We start from the raw sequence: 17,905 nt of genomic DNA on the forward strand, positions 1-17,905 counted from the left end.
GAGAAACTATCAGTGTAAGTGCTAGGCTGACCAGACAACAAGTGCGAAAAAACAGGATGCAGGTGGGAGGGGGTAATAAGAGCCCATATAAGAAAATGACCCAAAAATCAGGACTGTTCCTATAAAATCAGGCCATCTGGTCACCCTAGTAAGTGCCCACAAGGCTCAGTCTATCAGCCAGGGCCTGGCCTTTTCGGGTAACCATCCCCAGCCTCCATCCGCCCAGCTCTGCCAACTGCATGCGCAGACCAGAAACTCAATCGCAGCGGGGTAGGCCTAGCGCAGACTACAACTCCCAGCGTGCAGTGCGGCGAGCACGTCGGGGTGGGTGGGGCAAGGACGGCGGCCTGACGAAAGCGAGGCGAGGAGGAATCCCACAATACCAGGCGGGCTGTGTGGGCTCGCCGCCGCCGCTGTTTCTTTAATGCAAGAGGAAGCGATGCGGAGGGGTGGAAAATGGCAGAGCTGCAGATGCTGCTAGAGGAGGAAATCCCTTCAGGCAAGCGGGCGCTGCTCGAGAGCTACCAGAACCTCACCCGCGTGGCCGACTACTGCGAGAACAACTACATCCAGGTGAGCGCGCCGCGCCGGGCGCCCCGCGGCAGGCGAGAAGGGAGGCGCTGCTGGCGGGTGCAGGAAGTGGGCAGCGAATGTTGCAACAGCCGGGGGAGCCTCCGAGACACTGTATCGCCCGGCAGCCGCCTCTGCTGAGCCGCCCTGATACCTCCTCCCTTCCCTTTGCATTTCAACTTTGTAGCCAAATCCCGTCCCCCCGCGCCTGTGTCTGGGAAGGGGGGGTGACTGTTCTGTCAGTTCAGCACAGAGGGTGTGTCTCTTTAATTTATTTATTGTGACTCACAGCGCCCAGATCTCCCCGGGGTGGGGAGAGGGTAGATTGTACATGCCTCTTATGAAGGGCTTGTAAATCTGCATGTGTGCCTGTTTCAGACCGAATTCCTCAACCCTCCTCTTCTCTTCTCCCCCCACCCCCTTTGCAGCTTGGCTCAACCATTAAAAAAAAAAAAAATCCCTGAAGTGCTGGCTTCGTGGGTTACTTGAAATAGAGACCTAGGCATCACCTTTTTTTTTTTTTTTTTTTTTTACCTTTTCGGGGTGTATTTTCCATCCCTGTTAAGTGTGTGAAGAGGTGAATTTCAGAAAGGATTTAAGAGTGAGGTTGGCAAATACTGAATTCTGGGTAGTGTTGAAATACAATTGACAAATGCAGAATTATGTTTGTATGTTATGGGAGGAGGGACAGTTCTTCCCCCCCCCCCACATAAACAACATATAACAATCCAAGTGGAAATTGTTTATTTAATATTTCACATTTAATTCTCACTAAGACTAAGTGAATTACGTTCCTGGCATTCTGCACTGGCGATCCTGAATTGTTAAAATTAACAGTTTGCATGTGTATAGACAGTAATGTGAAAGCATGATATGGTATTTCAGCATGGCAGTTTCTCCTTCTGAGAGGGCAGGGCTGCTTGCTTCATAATTCAAACATCCTATAGCAATATTTTTAAACTGGGTCTCTCTTGCTGCAAGATACAACCTGATTCACTTGTCTTGTATCTTTCAATTAATTAGGAGAATTCTTCACCAGCCTGTTCAGTGTTTCCTAACCTTTTTTTTAACTCTCTTGTGTGTGTGGTTACTTTAAGTATATTTTAATTTGGCCTTTAAAAGTATTTTCATAGTAGTAATCTGTATAAATCTGAATATAATTGTGTGCATACACCTGGATTGGAGTAGACACAGAGCTCTTCCCAGATGCCCAATATAGTTCATGGACAAACTTTCTTAAGAAAAGAGAATTAAAAATTATGCATTCTAATTTTATGGCTCCTCCTTATAATGTAAATAAACCTATTGACTGTAATATACCAATGGCTGGGACTAGGTTTAACCTTTTAGTTAATGTAGTTTTTTAATGTCTTAATATTTAGCATTTGTCTGAAACTGGCAGACTGTTTTATCTGTGCAAGTGGAACAGTAATTTGGTGGTTTTACCAAACTTTAAATATCCCTCAATGTCTCTTTGTAAATTACTCTTTTTTTCAAAATGTGAGGCAGTGCTGTTGATATTTGAATGAAAATTGAGGTAGCAAATCAGTGTTTGTTTTGGGAAGGATTTAGATCCTTTTCACATTCTGAGGCGATAAGGGTTGAACTGTTTTTATTCTTCAGTTACTTGCTCCACCCAAAGAAAGCTGGTTATATAAATGATTCAAAGAGGCGAGGTTACATTTGGGTTTACTCATGGGAAATATGACAAACACTAGTGTGGTAATTTCAGCACGTTTTGACCTGTCAACTTTTTTTTAAAATATTTCAGGAGCGTTGTGGAGAATCTTTCTGGCATTACATGTTGCTTTCAAATAGTCTTAAACATCACAGTTTAAAAAAAAAAAAACTAACTTAAGAGTCATGTCCTCATCAGTCATTTGAAATCTATCTGACCAAGAATCATCTTAAGAATCAAGTAAAAGCAGCAAAGAATTCTGTGGCACCTTATAGACTAACAGACGTTTTGGAGCATGAGCTTTCGTGGGTGAATACCCACTTCCTCAGATGCATTCACCCACGAAAGCTCATGCTCCAAAACGTCTGTTAGTCTATAAGGTGCCACAGGATTCTTTGCTGCTTTTACAGATCCAGACTAACACGGCTACCCCTCTGATACTTAAGAATCAAGGTCGACTGTATACAGAAACAGTATATTTTAGTTTGTCCGCATACAGCTGTATATATCTCTGTTGGAAGGAAGCAGTATATACTGAGGTGAATAAACAGGAGTTTAGTCATAGTTTTGTGGATTGTATACTTAGTTTGTATTCTGTGTAGGTTCAGCCCAATTCATTAAAAGTGGTAAATGAAATGATACTTATCTGATTTTTAGTGCAAATAGTTTTCCAGTGGTTGTGTAAAGGCACCTGTTCTATAGTTGGAGTAGTGTAGATATAATTTACAATCAGTCTCCTGGAACAGTAGTGTCAGTGTTGGGGGATGGGAGGGGGGGAAGGAGGGGCTGCCACAGAATTAGAGGATGCAGCACACAAGGCGGTGTAGGGTTGTGAGAATGGGGAGCTATCAAAACAAAACATGGTGTTTGTCAATTCAATGGTACTTAATACAAATAGTATTTTTAGAACTAGGTAGCTATTGCTCCCAACTGCCCTAGATATTGCCAGGAAAAGGCAGAGCAGATCAAGATGAGAGAACTATACATTAAGTACAGCGTTTAAAACGCTTCAAAAATGAGATGCTTTATAATTTGGCTTTATGTATGTTTAACTGACACAAACCAGGCTCTTAGAACCATGACTACTGGTATCTCTATTAGAAATCTCAATTTTTTAGAGAACAACATTGTGCTGCTTAGTGCAGAAGGTGTTTCTCTCTTGCCACCTCCTCTGCTTTTTGTACAGTATGTCTGACAGCCCTTTTGACCAAAGTGCACAAATATTGTTGCAAACACTTCTTTTGATGGATGTTCTCAATTTTGATGTCTTGCATTGTTCCTTCACTGTGGCAAGAACGTAACCTTTTATAAGATTACAGAGGAAAAAAATCAGTAAAGTCTTTTGAAATTGTATATGTATTGAAAATGCCTGTATATTTAAGTCTGGAACAACTAGGCTTAATTTCTAGTCCCCTCCCTTTCTCTCCTTCCTACTTTGCCCTCAACAGCTGATGCTAATCTTTGGATGTCAATGCTATGAGGAACTGAGAAATTGCTACTGGCTACCATGTGCAGTGAAACAAACAACAACAAAGCAGAAATCCAGAGAGTAATGTATCTAGTCCACCAGGCCGTGTATATGCTGGTTATCTGATAGGAAGGAAGGAAGAGGAATGCTGTGAGACGGCACTGAAAGGAGCCAATGAGGTTAGGAGAAGATTCAAAATACTAAAAGGAAATTTTAGTGTGGTGACTGTTGGGGAGAGAAAAGGGAAAAGACACTGAATGTAGAAGTAGCATCAACTACCTCTTATTATAAATGTTGGGGGGAGGAGGGGGTTAAAGATTTGATTAGTGGGAAACTATATATAAATAACTGTTACATTACTCGTTTTAATTTGTAACTAGATTTAAAATGTATCTTAAACTTCTGGTTATGCTTGGAGATGTTAGTGATTTGGAAACAGCTAGAAATGTAGTATCTGATCTATAACCACAGTTCTCAAACTTTCCAGAGTACTGTACCCCTTTCAGAAGGCTTTGTCTTGCATACCCCAAGTTTCATCTCACTTAAACTACTAGCTTACAAAATCAGACATAGAAATACAAAAGTGTCACTGCCTACTATTACTGAAATTGCTTACTTTCTCATTTTTACCATATAATTTTAAAATAAATCATGACCTCCAGGTTGAAAGAAACTGAAATACACCTCTACCCTGATATAAAGTGGTCCTCAGGAGCCAGAAAATCTTGTTATAGGTGAAACCATGCTATATCAAACTTGCTTTGATCTGCCAGAGTGTGCAGCCCCCCCCCCAAGCAGTGATTTACTGCGTAATGTCCGAATTTGTGTTATATTGCGTTGCGTTATATCGGGGTAGAGGTGTACTATATAGAGCAGTATAAAGAAATCATTGTATGACATTTTAGTTTGTACTGACTTCACTAGGGCTTTTCATGTAGCCTGTTGTAAAACTGGGCAAATATCTAGATGAGTTGACATGCCCCTCATTGAGACCACTGATCGAGGAGACGTGGCAAGCTAATAAATGGTTTATAATAACTTTAAAGATGAGGCTTTGATTCTTCCATTGGCTATGCGTTGTCTTGCCTCTCCTTGTGAAAGGAACTATCTTAATACAAATAGCTGCTTGGGGATCAAATCTTGTTTTTAGTTACCTAAATTGCCTCTTAGTGTTATGTTGGAATTTGTTTACTTTAATACACATGCCATCATTAGTTTTATGATAGGTAGCAAGCTAGAAAAGGGGACATTTTGCTTGTGAAGATGTTTAATAATGATGTGCTGTATGATATGAATGAGAGAGAAAGATTTGGCACTCCTTGGTAACTCCCAAGCTAAGGTTGCCAATTTTCTAATTGCAGAAAACCAAACACCCCATCCTGCCCCGTCTGAGTGCTCACCCCCTACTCCCTTCATTCCCTCTCCCTCTGTTGCTTGCTCTCCCCCATCCTCACTCACTTTTGCCAGGCTGGGATGGGGATGGAGTGCGGGAGGAATGAGGGCTCCGTCTAGAGGTGCAGACTCTGGGGTGGGGCTGGTGATGAGGAGTTTGGGGTGCAGGAGGGGGCTCCAGGCTGGGACTGAGGAGTTCAGAGTGAGAGGGTTCTCTGGGCTGAGACAGGGGGTGGGGATGCAGGTGCCAACTGGGGGTGTGGGCTCTAGGGTGGGACTGGGGAAGAGGGGCTTGGGGTATAGGAGAGGGCTCTGGGCTGGTGCCGAGGGGTTTGGAGTGCATGAAGGAGTGTGGGCTTATGGGGGGGAGGAGTTTTGGTATGTGGGGAGGTGCAGGCTCTGAGCAGCAATTACCTCAGGTGGTTCCTGGAAGTGGATGATACATTCCTCTGGCTCCTAGGTGGAGTGATGGCCCCCACAGCTCCCATTGGCCATGGTTCCTGACCAATAGGAGCTGTGGAGTTGGCATTCTGGGTGGGGGCAGTCCACAGAGACTCCCTGTGCTTAGGGGCCACAGGGAGATGCCACTGCTTCTGGGAGCTATGCAGAGCCAGGGCAGGCAGGGAACCTGCCTTAGCTCCGCTGACCGGACTTTTAATAGCCCAGTCAGTGGTGCTGACTGGCACTGCCAGAGTCCCTTTTTGACCAGACGCCTGGCAACCCTAAAGGGTTTGCCTTCATTGTGTACCCCCTTCCCCCCCCAAAAAAAAACCAAACCAAAAACCACCAATAACCCTCCCCCCTTTTAAAAAAAAAGTTGGGTTAAATTAAAAACACACACGTTAACAGTAAAACACAGCAACTAGGGTTAGCAACTTGAGTTCAACTCCAGGATCCCCTATAGGATTTAATTTAGCTGCTAACCAGAGTTAAACATTGTTGCCATGTCTTCCCTACTGTTTGAATCTGAGTTAGCTAACATGAGTTAAGAACACGCTCTTTTTTTTTTTTTTTTTTTGCAGTGAAGGCATAAATTAAAAGACAAGCCTCAGTTTTTGATACTGTTCCCTTTCCCATAATCCATCATGACTGCTATTAAACTGCGCAAATATTTGTGGTGTTATGTAGCAATTTGGGGATTGTGATTGTGGTGAAATCCTTCTTTGGCAACACAATATAGAAATAACATACAGAGTTAAAAAGTACTCAGAATCAAAACTGTCTAGCTCCTCAATTAGAAATACTAACTTACCGTAGATGTCTCTCGCAGTTTCTAGTCTGTCTGGGCTTTATTGCTTAGCTTTAGTGAATATATCTGCAATAACTTGCTTATTGGGTGTGGCGATGAAAAATAGAAATGATAAAGGAAGCTGTGGTCTTCAGTGTTTTGTTGACATCTTCTTTTGAGTTGCTGCACTTGATTGCAGTACAAGAACTAATGTAGTGAGTTTCCTTCTGTAATGGGTCTATAACAGGGGTCGGCAACCTTTCAGAAGTGGTGTGCGGAGTCTTCATTTATTCACTCTAAGGTTTTGTGTGCCAGTAATACATTTTAATGTTTTTAAAAGGTCTCTTTCTAGAAGTCTATAATATATAACTAAACTATTGTTGTATGTAAAGTAAATAAGAATGTTTAAGAAGCTTCATTTAAAATTAAATTAAAATGCAGAGCCCCCCGGACCGGTGGCCAGAACCCGGCAGTGTGAGTGCCTCTGAAAATCAACTTACGTGCCTCCTTCGGCACGCATGCCATAGGTTGCCTACCCCTGGTCTATGAAATACTGATTGTAAACGCTGACAGTTTAAGTCAAGACAGTGGAACAGTACTTATCTCATGGTCTGGTTAAGTGCAGACAGCTGAATTGTTTGCTTCAGTGCTTTTCTGTTAGACTGCTGTGGGAACATCTAGTAATTAAGTCAAATGTGATTTTTTTTTATTTTTTTTTTTTAAGATCACATTCAGAGCCTCTAAACTAATGGCTTGAAATACCATGTGAATCTTGTAAATGATGATTATTCTGAGCTTTTTCATGCTGGAGTCACTTTTTTTTATTTTTTGTGAATGGACTCTATCTAGCTTTTAGAAGTCAATTTCGTAAATAATAAACATGAGACTTTGAGGAAGTATGTGCTGAATTGCTTAAATGTGCCTTTTTGGATGTGGTGTTTCCTGCTTTAACTTCACGTCTGGTATGTGGAAACCATAGTTCATGCTAAGCTGACTGAGCTATTCTGGAAGAAAGGGAGAAACAAGGGCATAGTTTTTTTAGATTGACCCTTGGAATTCACCCTACTGGAGGAAATTGGAGGTTTCCTTCCTGCTTGGGGTGGGTGGGGAGGAAGGGGGGAAGATAGATGTTACGTTGGGGGAAAAAACTGTACAGGTCAAATGTCCTATCCTTCTGGTGGGATGTGTGTATTGGTATGGAAGGTCTGATGTGATTGAGATGTTCCACAGTTCTTTAACAAAGAGAGACGCAGTAGATACGTTCTTCCTAAAGTCATCTAACTCTTGTTCTTGTATTTGTTCTCTTCTTTTTGGTGTGGGTGACCTCATGCCAGACTTGCTTTGCTTGAAAGAATGGAACATGGCACAGTTTTTATTTCAGTACAGTGAAGTTCACTTAGGTAATTTTCTGTATCAAAACTCCTGTTTTAAAGGGATAAACTTCTTAATCATTAATACAAATCTTGTACATTCTGAGAACTTCTGAACTATTTTTGAGTTCATAGATTTATATTCATGGTTTTCAAAAATGGTTAAAGGGCAAAAGTAAATTGACTTATTGTAGACTCTCAGTGTGTTACAGTAAGACAAAACAATCCACTTTCCATTACACTTAACTGTTCAGCACATATATATTATAAAAGATGTGGGAGTCTCAGAACAAGGTGCAATGTCCAAGACCCAACTCCAGGAATCCTTCATGTGGCTTAAATTGAAGTACCTGCATTTTTAAAAAAAAAATGCCTGTTGTACTGTGTGCAAAATCTTTTTAGAGGGGATATGAAACAGGACAAAACATTCCTTGCCTAAGTATTAAATGAGAACATACATTATAGTAATCTATGTCTTGTAAAGAACTTATTTGGTGGGTTTTTTTTTTTTTTTAAATGTGGATTATTGGCCTAGCAGATGTAATGGCTCCTCGTGTCAGTGAGAGTCTGCGTTTTTGCAAAACATGGTTGAATGCATACAGTTCTAAAGTGGACATGAGCAATATGGCCATAGTGTAGTTTTTATTAAATATTTATGTAGTTATTTAGCATGCACAGGAACCGCTTCTCTAAATATAGCATGATCATTTTGTGGTTTTTTTTTTAGTTTTTTTTCTTTAAGGAGGACTGGTTCAGATCATGGACCAGTTGTCACAAACTTGAAATGTTTATACTTGCTCTTCTAAATGTATTTGAAGTGGGGTGGCAAGATTTCCACTTCTGTCCAGTACTGTCCGATTGCCACTTCAGTAAGGGTTATGTCTGTGCGTCTCCACCTAATAATTCTCTGCTATTACCAGGCAAAGCAAATTCAACTCATTTTTCAATGGGGTTAGGATCTGCTACCTCTGCTGCAGGAGATGCTCTGGAGAGGGGATTTGAAACACAGAGGCTTAGTAAAAAACATATCAAAGGCTTAGCTTGATACTTTGCTCCCAAGGCTGGAAGGAGCTGGAGCACTGAAGTTGGTGTAGTTGGTAGTACTGAAATGTTGGAGGAAAGAGGAATGCTGAGTGAAAGAGGGAATCAGTCCTGCCCTTTACCTCCAGAGCCTGAGGGAAGGACACTGAGGCTCAGAGCCTTTTAGGATGGGAATGAAACTGGGGTGTGGATTCAGAGTATGAATATTACTTCTGAAAGTTGTGTGGTGAGGCTAGAGATGTGTGGAAATGGTCTGGTGTTGAGTACCAGCAGAAATGAAATGTGTGGAAGGGGATGGGGAAAGATATGGGTGATGAATAGAGAAAATGTAATAAGTAAATAACTTAATAAGCAGGGGCACGGGTCGCTTGCTGGTGGATTCTCTGCAGCTTGAGGTCTTCAAACCAATTTTGAGGATTTCAATAACTCAGTCCTGGGTTAGGAGTTGTTATAAAATTGGATGGGTGGGGTTCTGTGGCCTGCCTTGTGCAGGAGGTCAGACTAGATGATCATATTGGTCCCTTCTGACCTATGAGTCTATAAACAAAATATGTACCTGTATAATGCCAGTCATTCCAACACTGAAGTTTTATAAGTACCAGTTGTTACCTCAGTTCCCCTGAAAACCAACCCAAGGTCACACTTGTATTTAGTTTTATTACAATGCTGCTGTTGCATCAGGTAGAAAAGAGATGGAGCTCATACACACTCATTCACAACATTCATACCCTTGTGTACCCACACACTTACACAGGTGGAGAGTTACCGGAGACAGCATGGAAGCCAAGAAGCCAAAGCATGGTAGATCTGGTGTGTCCACCTGTAGTCATGAATCCAGGCTGGTGAGCAGGTCAAGGAGCAGCAGCTTGTGTGCATGCCTTCCTTCTTCTGGAACTGAGCGGCTCCTGTCTCACACACTGAGTTTTTTTTCTTCTGTGTCCGTCACCGAGAAGCATTCCCAGACCAGTTTCTTTCATGTATACCAGGCTCTTCTTTTTTTACAGCACCCCCTGATTGCCTTCTCAGGGCAGATTATATCAGGCGCTCCTGGCTCCAGGTCTCTTCTCCTTGCAGTTCCTCTCTGCTCAGTCCCACATACACTCCCTTGTCTTCCCCACACACTCCCTTGTTCATACTCTCTCTGATTGCATGATGGGCTATTACAAAGCTTGGAAGTTCATACAAGTGGTAACTTGAAAAGGTTACAGAGCTTGCCAAGGTTGCAAAACTTAAAAGGCTGTACTAACAATAACTGATGTTACAAAGTCTGCAGAAAAGTTGCAGAATTTAATGATACAAGCTTAAAGAGTTCTGTGGCACCTTATAGACTAACAAATGTATTGGAGCATGAACTTTCGTGGGTGAATACCCACTTCATTGGATGCTCATGCTCCAATACGTTTGTTAGTCTATAAGGTGCCACAGAACTCTGCCGCTTTTACAGATCCAGACTAACACAGCTACCCCTCTGATACTTAATGATACAAGTTACAGATCTTACAATCGCATTTGAGCAGAGGCTTTAGATAACACTAATGAAATCTCCCATTACCTCTTCTTGGTAGGGTGAATTATAATCACTTCACAGATGAATAAGTGGAGGCAGAGAGAGGATAAGAAGCTGAGGTCATGCAGGGACTCACTGGCAGATTTAGGAACAGAATCCAATTGTTTTGACTTAGTACTGTGCTCAGAGGGTTCCCTCCCCTCCCCTCCCCTCAATAGCCCCCATTACTCTATCCCTCAGCAGAAATTTTGCATTGCTCTGAAAGATTATCAGACAATGAAATGATACCCCTGGGAAAACAGTTTCAGGGGCATTTATCATTAAACACTCTTTAGCAGTAGTAATTCCTTAGTATCAACAGGAGCCCTCTGAGAATAATTTCTTATCAACAGTGGGCTACAGATATAAACTTGTTACTATATTGTGTAAGTATTATAAAAATGGGTAGGTATTCTTAGGTATCTTGGCCCAACTTGCAATATTTTAGCGAAAAAATTAAGCCTTGAGTTAGACAAATTCCAAGACTTGTACATCAAAGTACTATAACATATATTGGCATGAGATGTAATTAGTAACAACTAACATGGTGGCTAGTCTTACAAAAATTTAGTGCAGTTGAAAAAAATCACTATTTATTAAATTCCTATTTGGAGCACCATATTTATTGTTTCAGTGACTTCAGTTCAAACCTGTTCCATACATAAGTTTTTTTTTTTTTAAATGCCTTTTCTAATTGCTAGCTTTGAAAAATTAGCGTGGAATCAGAAAGTTAAATTGGGTTTCTCCTGGCTTAAGCCTTCTCAACAATAAAGTTTTTTGCAACTGGGCCACAGTTAAGAATTCTGTTTTGAAGATGTGCTGTCCACCTGCTTTTTCATAGCTATAGTATATCTGCAGAGCCAAATGAGAGTAAAATACACTACATATTTTAGTGAACTAAGTAGAGATGCTTCTCAGTACTTACAGGGAGCAGGCTTCTAAACTGAAATGCTACATTTACATGGATACGCACCAGAGTTCAATGTAACATTATTTTTGGTGGTCCTAATGCTAAGTGCTGTACAAACACAGAACAAATGAAATCCTTGTCCCCTAGAGCTTACAGGATAAGTTAATATCAGGCTCTATCTTAGCTTTGCTGTCCATTTTTAAAACCTTCCATGAATTGACTATAGCCTGCCTCATGGACTCTCTCTTCCTACTGCCCTCCAGTTGCTTCAGTGCAGTATTTTCACCATCATTCTTGTATCTAGGCACCTCATTGACTCTGCATTTCATTTTAAAATCTCATCTGGAAATATCTTCTCCCTTGTCTTTTTTCTCTTAATTACTCTCTCTCTCTGCTGTTGTTTAACTATAAATCATGCTAGGATGCTGTTTAAATTCTATGACTGTTTTTGCATGGCATCTTTGAGGCAAACTGTTTTTACTACCATGAATTTGAATAATAGCTCATCACATGGGCCAGCAGCTTCTAAAGTGATATATTTTAAGTGGTGTAGGAATAAGGTTGGGTCCAGACTTTGCATGGAAACAACATGACCAAAAGGGACCCTGAGGAGCAAACTGAGAGACAAGGTGCACTGGTGGAGAGCTTGTTTGTTCATGTACAGCGAAACCTGTACAAAATCACCCTTTATGAGGAAACTTTCCATTTTAAGAGACATCTTCATATATTTGGAATATTTTGTGCAAAGGTGGAACAATTTACTAGAAATCCATTTTTCTTAGGCAGTTACTCCTTTTGTTGTTGTTGGCCCAAGGGATGGTAGTGACTTAAGAGTAAAACTTACCTTGATTTCATTTGTTTTGCTATGGAGGATCTGAAAGTAATGATCCTACTCGTTAGTGGCTTTTCAGGTATAACATCGAGGGGAGAGAGAGAGTGGTGTCAGGAGGAACAGTATTCCATATCTTTGTTTCAGTGGGAAAGTGTTGACAGAATAGAGTGCTGAGACTAATCCAAAAAGGATTTTATGCAATATGGTTCTGGCTCGCTTGGATTTCCATTGTGAATCCTTATACCAACTGGGCTGGCTTGGTAGTTTGAGATGTGAGGCTAAATGTCAGGCTCAGCTAAATAGAGAGAGGCAACGGATTAATAGGCTTATCTGGTAAATATCCTGGAAACCTGAGTGGTAGGGGATATTTGCAAGTCGGGTTTGGCTGATCCAGTCCTGATAAGTTACTGTTGTTGGATTTCTTTATTTTAATGTTTTTACCTATAGAAGACTGCTATGTAAAAGTTTTTGGCTTTAGCTATTCCAGAAGTGCTCAGAAAACATTTAGGGGCTCCCTAAAACAACATGGGATACCAGATTTGGTATTTGGGATCCCTTGAATGTCTCTCTAAAACGTTACTATTGGGCAGGGCTTTATAAAATTTCCCTCAGTGCATTTTCCATTGCAATATGTACTGGAGTCTCTCTGTGCTACACTCTGTTCATTGTTCTTGGAATCTTGAGACTCATTGCTGAGGCAGTACAGTTGCCAAGTGGAAGACTTGACTGCGTGCTGTCTGAGGCTGAGAGTCTAAAAGAGATGCCTCCTTATTTTTAGAGCCCAGAACTCTTTGAGCATGAGGGCTGGTAAATTCACTATTATTAAAGATATAATTGCAACTTGGGTGCACAGTAGGGTTTCTGGTATTAATGGAAACCATATCACTTGATATATGACACAGCTGGTATTGTAGATTTTTATCCCATTCCTGTTTGCTCTTAAACAGCATGACCTTTGATTATACACTGATGGAGAAGAAAAACAATGAAAGCTCTCTAGCACAGTCCTGTGTGTCAGTGAACCTGTGGTGCATGAACCAGTCAGTTTAGAAAAATAAAAATAAAAAATCTGCTCCTTTATAATTGTTACTAGTGCATAAAGCATGTTAAGATAAACGACCAGAGTCTTTAAGTACTATTTTGTTATGAATGAAGGAGGTCTGAAGAGAGAGAGTCAAAAACAAATGTGCAGCTATACAGTCAAAGGGCTGAATAAAACAAAACCATAGTTGCCGAGTTTTGTGCAGTTCCATGTGTGACATTTCCTGCTGTTGAGGAAAAAGTTGCTGGTCTCTTTCCCCCACCCCCAAGCATGGAAGACAGTGTGGGGGATTCCAAGAGCTTTATCCCTCACAGCCCCAAGACATGATGAAGGGTTGGAAGGGATCCAGTGGGGACCAAGGCAGCTGGTTAACCTAGTACTTCACTGACTGGGAATCTATGGGGTTGTTGGATAGTTCCTAGATTAGGAGTCGGCAACCTTTCAGAAGTGGTGTGCCAAGTCTTCATTTATTCACTCGAATTTAAGGTTTCGCGTGTCAGTAATACATTTTAACATTTTTAGAAGGTTGTTTTTCTTAAGTCGGTTATACAACTAAACTATTGTATGTAAAGTAAACAAGGTTTTCAAAATGTTTAAGAAGCATCATTTAAAATTAAATTAAAATGCAGGTCTTATGCTGCCAGCCTGGGGTTCTGTTCACCTAGGCTGGCAGCGGGGGTGGTGGTGGTGGTTCAAGGGTCAGGGCAGAGGGCTGAGAGGGTGTGGGGGGTGCAGGGCAGAAGGCTGGGGGTCTGTGGGGGTTCAAGGGTGAGGGCAGAGGGCTGGGGGGTCAGGGCAGAAGGCTGTGGGGAGGGGGTTCAAGGCAGAGGGATGGGGCTGTGGGGATGCAGGGCAGAAGGCTGGGTGTGTTGGGGTGGGGCGGTTCAGGGCAGAGGGCTGTGGGATATGGGGGATGCAGGGCAGAAGGCTGAGTGTGTGTGTGTGGGGTCAGGGCAGAGGGCTGGGGTGCTTGGCTTGTGGGGGTGCTCCAGCCCCCTGCCATGAGCTGCTCATGGCAGGGGGCTGGAAGAGTTTTGCCCTGTTCCACCCCCTTCCCCAAGGCCCCGTCTCTACCTCCACGGAGCTGCACACATGCTGTGTGCTACCTCTCTCTGCCTCCCCCTCGCTAGGGCCATCAGCTGATTGGTGCAGGGAAGGAGAGGGGGTGGGGCAGGAAAGCACCATGCTGGGGGAAGAAACAGGGGAGGGAGAAGCTTGGCTGCTGCAGAACCAAGCTTCTGCCTCCTGCCCCCTCGGGGGAGAGTAGTGGGCAGAGGGGCTAAGTGGGGCTGGGACTGTGGCAGGCAGCTGCGTGCCACTCAAAATTGGCTCGCATGCCATAGGTTGCCGACCCCTGTCCTAGATGGAGACTAGGAGGTGGGTGGAGTAGCCCGGCAAGAGTTGATGTGTAATAAGAACCTTGGAGGAGTAGGGTAGAATTTAGAACAGTCTCCTTCTCATTTTCTGTTCTCATTTATCCATGTTCAGTTCCTCAATCTAGAACCTCATTGTCATGGTGATATGCCAGATACTGCAATTGAACACAGTGTCTTTGGCTGGTGAGTCTTAACTGATCAGCATACTTGGGGTTGGGAAGGAATTTTCCTCCAGGGCAGATGGGCAGAGGCCCTGGAGGTTTTTCACCTTCCTCTGTAGCGTGGGGCACGAGTCACTTGCTGGAGGATTCTCTGCACCATGAGGTCTTTAAACCACGATTTGAGGACTTCAGTAACTCAGGCATAGGTTAGGGGTTTGTTACAGGAGTGGGTGTGTAAGATTCTGTGGTCTGAGTTGTGCAGGAGGTCAGACTAGATGATCATAATGGTCCCTTCTGACCTTGAGTCTGAGTCTGAGTTTGAGTGGTATGTATCACTGTTGGCCAGGGTTTGCATGCTGCTCCAGTTACCAGGTTCTAAAAGCAGTGGGGCATGATGAAGGCTAGTGGATGAAATGTAAGTGCCTACAGAGAGGTCCACTGCCTGGGGAGACTTGGATGTACTGGTTAAAGCTGGGTTTTCCAGGGTATGCCCACACTATTGCTGGGAATAAGCCTTCCAGCCTGGGTAGACAGACTTGCACTAGCGAGGCTCAAGCTGGCATACTAAACATAGCTATGTGGATGTTGCAGCTCGGGCTCTGAAGCCTAGGGGAGTCAGGTAGGCTTGAGAGCCTGAGTTTCCACCACAGTTTAGTGAGCTAGTGCGAGCCATGTTATCACAAGTCTCTGTCCAGGCTGGGAGTGTCTCTCCCAGCTGCAGTGTTGACTCCCCCACCCCCCCACCCTGAGACTGTCAGACAAAGGAAAAGCTTTTAGTATAAAAAGCTTGGGGGGTGTGTGTGTGTGTGTACTGCAGATGTTAGTGACACCTGGCAGTCCTGTAAAAAATGATTTTAAAGTTCTCTTGTGATGTGTAGAGGTGGGTCAGCATGAGTGGTTTGATAACAGGTAGGTAAGGGGGTGAGGGGGAGGAGAATGAGCAGAAGATATTAATTAATGGTTTTTAATGGAAATTAACCATAAAAAATTTAGAAGGGAAATACATCTTTTTGAAGGCTGGTGAACAGAGGCCATGGCTACACTGGCGCTTTACAGCGCTGCAACTTTTGCGCTCAGGAGTGTGGGGAAAAAAAACACTCCCCTGAGCACTGCAAGATACAGTGCTGTAAAGCCTCAGTGTAAACAGTGCCGCAGCACTGGGAGCATGGCTCCTAGCGCTGCAAGCTACACCTGTAAGGAATGTGGAGTGCGTGCAGCGCTGGGACCACACTCGAAACTTCAAAGCGCTACCGTGGCAGCACTTTGAAGTGCAAGTGTAGGCATACCCAGAGTCTCTGGCCATCCATGACAACAAGAAAATCCTTCCTGTGAACAGGAAGCAGTTCTCTAGCATAGAAACCTGTTTTTGCCGGTTACTTTCAGAAATGACAAGATATAAAACTGGAAGGCAAAGATTTACTCATAAAAGGTGGTTAGGAGAGGGAGTGTTGAAATCCTTGCCTGTCAGCTTTGTTTTGTGTACGTTTTCAGTGTTAAGAACTTGTTTTATAGGAATGTCTCTTTTTTTCTCCCCTCTTTTATGTAGTACTTAATTTGTATGTTAATACTACCCAGTGTGTGTTTTAGAATATGCCAGCCTATGATTTGGTTTGATGATATTTTCCGTATAGTTAATTTTGCTGCCAATATAGCCACTTATTCCCAGTCTACAACCCTGCTTACAAAGCTGTAACAGTTTGTAATGGGTTAATTTTAATTGTTTGGTACCAGCCTGGCTTGCATCCATTCACATCAAGATAATATTCTCTATCTGTGGTAGCTAACCCTTGCCAGCAGCCTAGGCTGGCCTGTCATTGTTTTCCAGTTATTTTTTTTGTTCTCCCCCCCCCCCCCCCCCCCGCCCCCATTGCTTTGTAGGTAGGAACTCCCAGATCTCTTGAAGTAGGACACATGGCCAGAGTGTGCTCCTGTGTGCATGATCTTTGAGCATGCTATACTCTGAGATGCTGTATTGCCATTGCTCAGATTGTAGAGATATTGCAGCATAGTTGGGATGTGGTCCTGTGAGGGGGGAGGGAAAGCTGTTTGTCTGAACACAACTTATCCATGTTTGTAACCAGACAGATGAGTGTCAGACTTGTTACCAGATTTGCCTGTTCATTTATTAGTTACTCTTTTGGGGGAGTGGGGGTTCTGTAATTCTATCAATGCGCTGCTTGTTTCACTTGTGTTTTCATATGGAGCTCTACTTCTCCCTTCTGCAAGTCCCCTCCCACTGGTGCTATCCTGCAGGACCTATGTTCCTCCAGCCCAGAACCAGATGAACATACACTTGTATTAACAGAGCAAGTCTGAGTGGACCGGGTCAATTGGCACTTCCAAGCTGCCCCCTTATGCCACAGGTACTGCACCAGAATAGAGTAAGCTTGAGCAGGCTGGGTCGAGCAGCATTTCCAAGCTGTCATCCTCATATGTCACAAGTTCAGCACATCTCTGTCCTCACTTTCACGTTACAATTGTTCTGATAGTAACCTACTTGATGAGCAAACTCCACAGTATTTTTGGATGCTACAGGGATCTTTAGCTTAGGTAAGAGGAGCGTTGCTGCAGAGTAAATGGGGACGCCAAAAACACACAAGATTAAAGTTCAGAGAGAGGGGGAGCAAAGCAACTGGCTTAACCATAAAAATTATTTATTGAATAATAGTGATAACCACACAAGGAAAGCCTAAACAAACGTAAGTTACATTTTAAAAGATTACATTATATCTGATCAAACAAGTCTGGGTTAAAAAGTTATACCTGAGGTAAAAAAGAGAATGGAGAGAGAGAGCTGGGGTCTCACCACTCCATGAAGCTTGAACTGGTCGGGATTCTCAGGTGATGGAGGTAGCTCAGGCTCCTGAGTGCTGGAGACAGGCAGAGCTCCCAGCACAATCAGTCAGGAGAAGATGGACTCCCAGTAGAACTGATGCAGAGTTTGGATCCATGCATCAGAACGCTTGAGTGTAGGTAGGGTGTTCTTTTTGTAGGGAAACAACAATGGTTCAAGGGCAGGGGGGACACTAGATTTGTTTATGGGTAAACTAATGACTCAAGGGTTTTCTTTAGGCTGGATCAGGGGTAGGCAACCTATGGTACATGCGCCAAAGGTGGCAGACGAGCTGATTTTCAGTGGCACTCACACTGCCCGGGTCCTGGCCACCAATCTGGGGGGCTCTGCATTTTAATTTAATTTTAAATGAAGCTTCTTAAACATTTCAAACCTTATTGACTTTACATACAATAGTTTAGTTATATATTATAGACGTATAGAAAGAGACCCTCTAA

General features: G+C 42.9%; 1 protein-coding gene across 9 annotated transcripts in view; it reads left to right on the plus strand.

The window, feature by feature from the left end:
- Positions 1 to 343: 343 nt before the first annotated feature.
- The window catches only part of ABI1 (abl interactor 1), a 118,380-nt gene continuing 100,818 nt past the window's right edge, over positions 344 to 17,905 (plus strand). For 4 of the 9 annotated variants that reach the window (XM_050939121.1, XM_050939123.1, XM_050939116.1 and 1 more), the window contains exon 1: positions 347 to 573. In XM_050939121.1, coding sequence (XP_050795078.1) covers positions 457 to 573 — 117 coding nt within the window. In that variant the 5' untranslated portion in view covers positions 347 to 456. Of the gene's footprint in view, positions 574 to 17,905 lie in introns of all 9 variants that reach the window. The other 5 variants (XM_050939120.1, XM_050939118.1, XM_050939122.1 and 2 more) reach the window with 3 other exon arrangements.

The sequence above is a fragment of the Gopherus flavomarginatus genome, chromosome 2, assembly GCF_025201925.1.
Source record: "Gopherus flavomarginatus isolate rGopFla2 chromosome 2, rGopFla2.mat.asm, whole genome shotgun sequence".
Taxonomy (NCBI): Eukaryota; Metazoa; Chordata; order Testudines; family Testudinidae; genus Gopherus; species Gopherus flavomarginatus.